Source organism: Thalassophryne amazonica, chromosome 1 (assembly GCF_902500255.1).
Source record: "Thalassophryne amazonica chromosome 1, fThaAma1.1, whole genome shotgun sequence".
Taxonomy (NCBI): domain Eukaryota; kingdom Metazoa; phylum Chordata; class Actinopteri; order Batrachoidiformes; family Batrachoididae; genus Thalassophryne; species Thalassophryne amazonica.
The window spans coordinates 55,084,513-55,093,672 of NC_047103.1; the positions used below are offsets into that span (position 1 = coordinate 55,084,513).

Consider the following 9,160-nt stretch of genomic DNA (forward strand, 5'->3'; position numbering starts at 1 on the left):
TTGCATATGATGTCTTTTTTATACCAAGAAGTTGCTGTACTCATCTGTCTGCAATGAGTCCATAGTGACGACTCGAACCTTTGGTTTTGATTTAATGCTTTTATGTGTACTATGATTTCACCTATCTGTGTGTTATATTTGTGATGAAAAATGACAGAATACAGTACAGTACCCCGAGTGTGGGGGAAATACGTTTATTTTTTCCAAACAGTGACTTTGATAGAGTTCAACCTTACCTTCCCCTCCCAGCCTGTAGAGGGAGTATAACTTTTAGCAGGACGTGATGCCTTCACTTGCCTCCTGAAAACCCGATAAAATGGCGTCCGACGAGAACGCAGCTCTTCTAAACACGGACTCAGAACAGGATGCACAGCAGCAGTGTGGACTCGTTGCTGAAGGTGTCAAAAGAAGCGAGTGTAAATTAACACTTTATCACTGGACGCAGTCTTTTAACTCTCAGAAGGTAAGTGCAGTGATGTTTCAGCACCGCGGCTGGGTGGACAGCTCCCGTCTGTCCATCAGCAGATCAGGATGGATCTGTGCTTCGAATTCAACTAACGCCGTCCTTTTATTTTACTAAACACATTGTCTTTAAACTACATCTATTTAAACTAAACTAACACAGTGATGATGGTGTGTTAATGTTTCAGCACCACAGATCAGTGGACAGCTCCTCATCACCTGTCCAAATGACTTATTTACTTTTAGATGGTTGTAAAAAGTAATCTTAACTTTATGTTGAACAGTAATATGGGACCTCACCATGAGGGTGTCCAGAAATGGCACCCAGAGATGTAGTTAATGATAGATGACAGAAAAATTGTGATCCCTCAATATAATATACAAATAATGAATGTTTATGGAGTTCAATGGTACAAGCAAAGCTTGTTGAATGGAACTTTTCTGCCCTTTATAAGTACATCTGAGTGATGTGGGTTTATAAGCTGCCCTGAAGCGCTCTCTGTCGGTTGGTTAGTGTTTTGGTGATCGTAGACTGGAAGAAAATCCAAGATGGCAGTACTCAACTCCGAGCTGTTCATGTGTTGAGCTGATGTTAACTCTATAATGTTGTTCCCGTGAACAAGATTTGTCCGTAAGTATTGTGATAAGATGGAATAATAATTTTCTTTTTGTTCTGTGTAAAGTATGTACAAAATTGTATATTTCTGTTGAGTTGTAAGCAGGCTATTGTGCTAGCCTACAATTAGTATGTAACGAGCGAGTTTGCTATGTAAGATAGCTAACACCTTTTGTATATTTTGCATTTCCTTTAGTTTTATGACGGCCTATAGACAAATAAACCGGCACAAAAGGATTATTTGAAGTGTCATTAACTCTCTTTCCAGCTGGTGAAAACTTAATATTTCAGAGTGAGGACAGCATAAGAACATTCCAACTTTTACCTCATGAAATATTCATTCCATTGAAAGAACATTCATTATTTGTTTTATATAATGACTAAAATAGATCCTTGTCGATTGATATTTTATTCATTTATAAACAACAGAAAAGGGACTTACATTTGGTGTTCCACTGGTGTTTTGATGTCAACAGTCAAACATGAACTTTAAATTGGAGTCCGAAATTGTTTTCAGTCAACTTAGAAAAACAAATGTAGTCAGTGATGCCGTGCACTGTTCGTGTACTTCCAATAATAATAATAATAAAAAAAATAAAATAAAAAGACTTTGTGCAGTTCCTCAGTCCAGTCAGAAATTTACCCAGCTTTTCATTTTAACAGCTCTTCATGCCTCCAGACGGCTTACAGTGTAGTGGATTTGTTTGTGTGTGTGTGTGTTAGAAGAATTAGCAGCATCAATTAGCTCCTTCAAATCATTGTCCGCCAGCAAAACAAACACCGCCCCGGTAGTGTGAGTATGCACGGTGGTTGGAGCGTGGAATAGCACATTTCATAAAGCACCAAAATTGCATGCTAAAAAATAACTATTGCACGGTAAATGAAACACAACAGCAAATGGTATGAATAATCCATGTCACGGGACATACAACCCACTAATCAAATGTCAAGGATCCACTCAGCCATTATATAATGGAAGATAACTTCATGCATAGTCGAGGTAGACAGTCACCGTTGTGGTTTTGCAGGTTCGTCTGGCCATAGCGGAAAAGGGTTTGCGCTGTGAAGAGTATGACGTGAGCCTCCCGCTCAGTGAACACATTGAACCTTGGTTCATGCATCTCAATCCAACGGGTGAGGTTCCGGTTCTGGTCCACAATGAAAACATCATCTGTGATCCGATACAGATCATGGACTACCTGGAACACAAGTTCAACACTGGTGAGTAATGTGGAGCTCACAGGTGCAACTCAACACATCATTGTGTGTTTATCACATTTCAAACATTCTTTGAATATTGGTCGAAATATAAGACAGGGTTGGCTCCATTGTGTGACGAAGAAGCCTGAGCACAGCCCTGTCTTTGGGTCCAAACCAGCTAAGCTAACACTAACCTTGGTTTAAATCATATTTTGGGGGGACTACGCAGTGGTTCTTATCTGTGGCTGCTTTGGTGTGGCCATTAAAAGTTATGATATGCTTATTTTCTCAGTAGTCATGCGTTAAATGGACCAAACAGATGAAGCTAGCATACAACATTAAATACGCTGAGAATGTCATTCAGGGCAAATAGTGCAGTAGGGACATCTGAGATGATCCATTAGGACATTTTCCCACACAACAAGCCATATTATTCTGGGTGTTTGTCATAAAATGCTCCAAACACCAGACAGAGCCCTCCACAAAAACAAGCAGCCTCTGTCAGCGGAGAATATGGACATTATGAGAGGTGGAGATTCTGGGCTTTGCTGCCTTCACTGAAAGGAACCACTCTCCTAATCATGCAGAACTTTATGACTTAAAATTCTATTTATTTGACTTTATATAGCACCAAATCACAACAAAGCTGCCTCAAGGCACTTCAAAACACACAGGTGACAGTGGTGAGGAAAAACTCCCTCTGATGATGTTGAGAAAGAAACCTCAAGCAGACCAGACTCAAAGGGGTGACCCACTGCTTAGGCCAATGGTTTTCAAACTGTGAGGCCCCCCACCCCCCCCAGGGGGGTGCCAGAGTTCTTGGGGGGGGGGGGGCACGTGGGATGGTTATCATGAACCGGTTCTTTTAGAGAATCATTAAGAAATGATTCGATCCACCGACATCAGTAGCCTTTTTTGCTTAATAATTCCCTTATCGGTCCTTCAAAGCGGCCGTTGTTTTTGAGGGTGTTTTATTGGGAAAATGATCATTTTTTTATGTTGATTATAGACCCTGCAGTGGGTCTGTAATCAACCGCTTCTGTAATGGCTCCACTTTGGATCTTGAAACAACGAAGCAGTGCTCCGATCCACTGCTTCGTTGGCTCATTCGCTGCTTTTCAGAAGAGACAAGTCCGCTTCCTAACCCCTCTAAAAGCCATTTAAACATGTCAATCATGAGTCACTTTTGTGCAGATTAAAGTCACTAACTGGGACTCTTGTGTTGTTGCAGGCAAGAAACGAGAATCTGTTTGCACAGCTCAAAACGTTGTGTCGCTCTCTGCTGAGACAGGTTCTGGTGGGAAATTAGTATTTGATCCACTGTCGATTTTGCAAGTTTTCCCACCTACAAAGAATGGAGAGGTCTGTAAGTTTTATCGTAGGTACACTTCAACTGTGAGAAATTCAGAAAAATTACAGTGTCTGATTTTTAAATAATTAATTTGCATTTTATTGCATGAAATAAGTATTTGATCACCTACCAACCAGCAAGAATTCTCTCACAGAGCTGTTAGTTTTTCTTTAAGAAGCCCTCCTATTCTGCAGTCTTTACCTGTATTAATTGCACCTGTTTGAACACGTTACCTGTATAAAAGACACTTGACCACACACTCAGTCAGTCACACTCTAACCTATCCACCATGGCCAAGACCAAAGAGCTGTCTAAGGACACCAGGGACAAAACTGTAGACCTGCCTAAGACTGTGATGGGCTACAGGCAAGCAGCTTGGTGAGAAGACAACAACTGTTGGTGCAATTCTTATAAAATGGAAGAGACACATGATGACTGTCAGTCTTCCCCGGTTTTGAGCTCCATGCAAGATCTCATCTCGTGGGGTAAGGATGATTCTGAGAAAGTCCAGAACAACACAGGAGGACCTGGTCGACCTGAAGAGAGCTGGGACCACAGTCACAAAGATTACATTAGTAACACACAATGCCATCATGGTTTAAAATCCTGCAGGGAACACAAGGTCCCCCTGCTCAGGTCAACACATGTCCAGGCCCGTTTGAAGTTCACCAGTGACCATCTGGATGATTCAGAGGAGGCATGAGAGAAGGTCATGTGGTCAGATGAGACCAAAATAGAGCTTTTTGGGATCAACTCCACTCACCATGTTTGGAGGATGAGAACAACTCCAAGAACACCGTCCCAACCGTGAAGCATGGGGGTGGAAACATCATTTTTGGGGGTGCTTTACTGCAACGGGGACAGGACAACTGCACCATATTGAAGGGAGGATGGATGGGCTCATGTATCGTGAGATTGTGGCAAACAACCTCCTTCCCTCAGTAAGAGCATTGAAGATGGGTCATGGCTGGGTCTTCAAGCATGACAATAACCCGAAACACACAGCGAGGGCAACTAAAGAGTGGCTCCATAAGAAGCATTTCAAGGTCCTGGAGTGGCCTAGCCAGTCTCCAGACCTGAACGCAACAGAAAATCTTTGGAGCGAGCTGAAACCCCAAACCTGAAAGATCTGGAGAAAACCTGTATGGAGGAGTGAACCAAAATTCCTGCTGCAGTGTGCAAACTTGGTCAAGAACTACAGGAAACACCCAAGCTCTGTAACTGCAAACAAAGGTTTCTGTATCAAATATTAAGGCCTGTTTTTCTGTTGTATCAAATATTTATTTCATGTAATAAAATGCAAATTAATTATTTAAAAATCATACAATATGATTGTCTGAATTTTTTTTTAGATTCTGTCTCTCACAGTTGAAGTGTACCTACGATAAAAATTACAGACCTCTCCATTCTTCGTTGGTGGGAAAATACTTATTTGCGCCACTGTAAATCAAATGACACCTCTTTCCAAACTTTGTAACACAGACAACAGACTAAAACGTTTTTTGCCTCCCAAAATGAGACATCTTGTGCTCTTCAGTGGTGGGCACAGCTAACCAAAAAGTTAGCTTGGATAACAGCTAATCAGCTATCTGAAAAGTTATTTTTTAGAAAGCTAAACCGATAAACCACCCAAAAATTTATCGGAAGCTACGTACAGCTAACCGATAACTTTCAATATTGTCTCCGGTACACTCTCAGCTACTAATCAGCCAATTTTGAGTTTTAACACCACAATCATAAACCCAAACAATGAATCACTACCGTGCACCCTGCCCACTGCTGGAAGGTTAGAAAGAAACATGCAAAAAAGAACTTTGATATTTCAACATAAGTGTCATTTTTTTTGTCTATTATTCTTGCTTTCAGTGTATCTAAAACAAGTCAAAATGACTCGCAACGTGCGCCGCCTCAGGAGATAATTGCCAACAGCACTGCTATACGAAGAATTTCTGGGGAGAACCCTGGATAGTGTCTCTGTGCGTCGTTCAACTACACAGCACACTTTGTACAAAGAGATGCTGTATGATGCTGTAATGCAGAGGAATCCTTTTCTGTGTACACACCACAAACAGAGTCATTTGAGGTACGCTAAAGGACATTTGGACAAGCCAGCTTCATTTTGGAATAAGGTGCTGTGGACTGATGAAACTAAAATTGAGTTATTTGGACATAAAAATGGGCGGTATGCATGGCTGAAAAGGAACACAGCATTCCAAGAAAAACACTTGCTACCTACAGTAAAATTTGGGAGTGGTTCCATTATGCTGTTGGGCTGTGTGGCCAGTGCAGGTACTGGGAATCTTGTTAAAGTTGAGGGTCACATGGATTCCAGTCACTATCAGCAGATTCTTGAGAACAATGTTCATGAATCAGTGACAAAGTTGAAGTTGTGCCAGGGCTGGTTCTTTCAACAAGCCAACGACCCTAAACACTGCTCAAAATCTACTAAGGCATTCATGCAGAGGAACAAGTACAATGTTCTGGAATGGCCATGTCAGTCCCCAGACCTGAATATTATTGAAAATCTGTGATGTGATTTTAAGCAAGCTGTCCATGCTCGGAAACCAATAAACCTGAGATGTTTTGTAAAGAAGAATGGTCCAAAATACCTTCAACCAGAATCCAGACTTTCATTGGAAGCTATAGGAAGCATTTAGAGGCTGTTATTTCTGCCAAAGGAGGATCTACTAAATATTGATGTATTTTTTTTTTTCTGTTGGGGTGCCCAAATTTACGCACCTGCCTTTTTTTTTGTTTAAAGAATTATTGCACTTTCTGTAAATCCTGTAAACTTCATTTCACTTCTCAAATATCACTATGTTTGTCTGCTATATGATACATTTAACTGATTTAACAGACAACCAGCGATTTATAAAGGAAAATCATAGTAATCATCAGGGGTGCCCAAACTTTTACAACCCCTGGCAAAAATTATGGAATCACCGGCCTCGGAGGATGTTCATTCAGTTGTTTAATTTTGTAGAAAAAAAGCAGATCACAGACATGACACAAAACTAAAGTCATTTCAAATGGCAACTTTCTGGCTTTAAGAAACACTATAAGAAATCAGGAAAAAAAAACTGTGGCAGTCAGTAACAGTTACTTTTTTAGACCAAGCAGAGGGAAAAAATATGGAATCACTCAATTCTGAGGAAAAAAATTATGGAATCATGAAAAACAAAAGAACGTTCCAACACATCACTAGTATTTTGTTGCACCACCTGTTATGTGTCGGACGCAGCTCGGAGAACCGACCAGCGTTTGAAGGACCCAGTATGAAATAAGCAGAGCACGGTACAAAGGCTAACTGAATTTAATACATAACAGTGATACAAAAAATACAAAAGAAAGTGCGGTCTGGCGTGGTGCGCTCCCAGCAGCGCTAACGGTCCGGAGCCAGAAGCTGTTCGGACCCAAGGACCCCGCCGACACCCCCCAGGTGGCCGCAACAAACCGAGTCTGTGAAAGAAGGAACCATTATGTGAGTCCACACTCTACACACAGAGAGAACACTTAAAGGTGTACAAACAGCAAACACTTCCTGGCTTGATTACTAATCAGCTTCCCAACCTGCAGGCATGGAACATCCAGTTCACAAAACTCCACTGCAGTGGAAGCCGATACATGACTAACGTACAGCTCAATATAAAAAGGTGTGAGGGACACCACATTTACTGACTGTATAAATGTTAGTCACAAAATTTAACGTACCTCAGGAAGTGTGCTGACGAGCGTGAGACCTCACCCCCTCCTCTTTCACAGACCGTGCATCAAACCTGGACGTTCTCTGCATCCACTGATGATGAGATGGCTCCCGAGATGACGATCTCACCCGTCTGGTCACAAGGTCGAGTCTCTGGCAAATACACACTGTGCACTCCAGTCTTAAATGCCACCATGTTCCAATCCATGCAGATGCACCACAGCTGTGAGTCCTGATGAGCCGCAGGTGATCAGCCTCAGGTGATCAGGGTGAGGTCCTGATAAACTCAGCAACACAGCCACTCAGTTCCAAATGCAAGCCACCTGGAAGGAAAAACAAAAGACAGAAAGAAAAAGGCAGCCAGGCCCCCCAGGCATACAACAGTACCCCACCCTCACGGGAAGCCTCCCGGCGACCACACAAACCTGGCCCAGGAGAAACACCCCCCTCCAGGGACCATGGCTGGAAACCGTATCCGCATTCATCTTCCAGCAGAATCCTCATCAAACAGAACGGTTGATGTCTTCTCCTCTGGCTGCATCTTTGCCTTTGTTTCCGTCAGTCACTTAGCACAGGTGTGGCCAGGAGTTCTTAAACCTGTGCGGTCAGCCTTTGTCCAACCATGTTCACAGTGTGGTTAGTCATAAAACCAAAAGACAAACACAAACAACCCAAAACACCCCCCCCCCTCCCCAGAGGCCCGTTCCATCAAACCCCGGGAAGGGGAGAAAAGAAAAACAACCCAAACTTAAGCTAACAAATAAAAATGCTAACACCCCCCCCCAACGACATGTAGGGACCAACACCCCCCAGAGGACATCCCGCCAGCTCCAGGAGTAATAACCACAGCCGAGGTCCCTCTGGGATCCAACGTCACCCACGGGGACTCCCAGCGCCTCCCAGAGGACCACTCGTCAACCCCAGGAGACGCCTCCCCTCATGACCAACGGACCCAGCCCCGGCCGTCTATGGCTAGATGGACCCACAGCCCTTTCCCCCCCAGAGGACACCACAGTCAAACCCTGAGGGCGGAAACTGGAGGGAAAAACAAAAAGGAGAAACCCCCCCCCCCCCCCCGGTGCAGCGGTTACCTGGGAAACGCCCAGCATAACCAAACTGCACCACTCCAGCAACGCCGACACTACGGCTCACCCGGCTGGAGCCAGAGGAGAAGAGAGGGCACAACAAAAAACAAAACAAAAAAAAAAGAAAAAAAAAAAACAACCCAATTACCCCCCCATGACCCCCCAGGGGACCGTCCCATCAAACCCTGGGAGGTGAAACTGAAAGAAATAAAAAGAAAGACTAACATACAGTTGCTTGGGTCCCTTTTTGTTTTTGTTTTTTTACACAGAACTGCAGGGTCACGACCCCAGACACTAATAGTGTAAAACAAAAAATAAAATCCCACACAAAAACCAACTCAAAAAACACCCACACAAAATGAACTAACACAAAACAAATAAGTGATTTATACCGTCAAGCTCCAACAAATGGAACACACCTGTTCCAACTTAAGAGCTTGACGGTAATGTGACTCAGTCACCAAAAGAGGGAGCCAAAGTGCTAAAAATGAAAAACCCCCTTTGGTGACAAAAAAAAAACAAACGAGCTGCATCTCCGTGCGCAGCTGTGTGCAACACACAACCAAAATGTGCTCAACTAAATAACGCCGGAGCTGATACAACAGACGCAGTAGTTATCTTTATCCGAGGAAATGGGGCTACAACTGTAACACAGGAAGCTCAGCGACCCGTGCCACAGAGCTCCGCCGTGCGCGTGCACCCATTACAGACACACTCTTGCAGCTCCCGTTCAAACCTCTTAT

General features: G+C 43.2%; 1 protein-coding gene across 2 annotated transcripts in view; it reads left to right on the top strand.

The window, feature by feature from the left end:
• Positions 1-301: 301 nt before the first annotated feature.
• gdap1 (ganglioside induced differentiation associated protein 1) overlaps positions 302-9,160 on the top strand; it is a 36,334-nt gene continuing 27,475 nt past the window's right edge. The window contains exons 1-2 of one of the 2 annotated variants that reach the window (XM_034170263.1): positions 302-463; positions 2,107-2,299. In XM_034170263.1, the coding sequence (XP_034026154.1) occupies positions 317-463; positions 2,107-2,299 (340 nt within the window). In that variant the 5' untranslated portion in view covers positions 302-316. Of the gene's footprint in view, positions 464-2,106; positions 2,300-9,160 lie in introns of those variants that run through there. The other variant, XM_034170271.1, reaches the window with a different exon arrangement.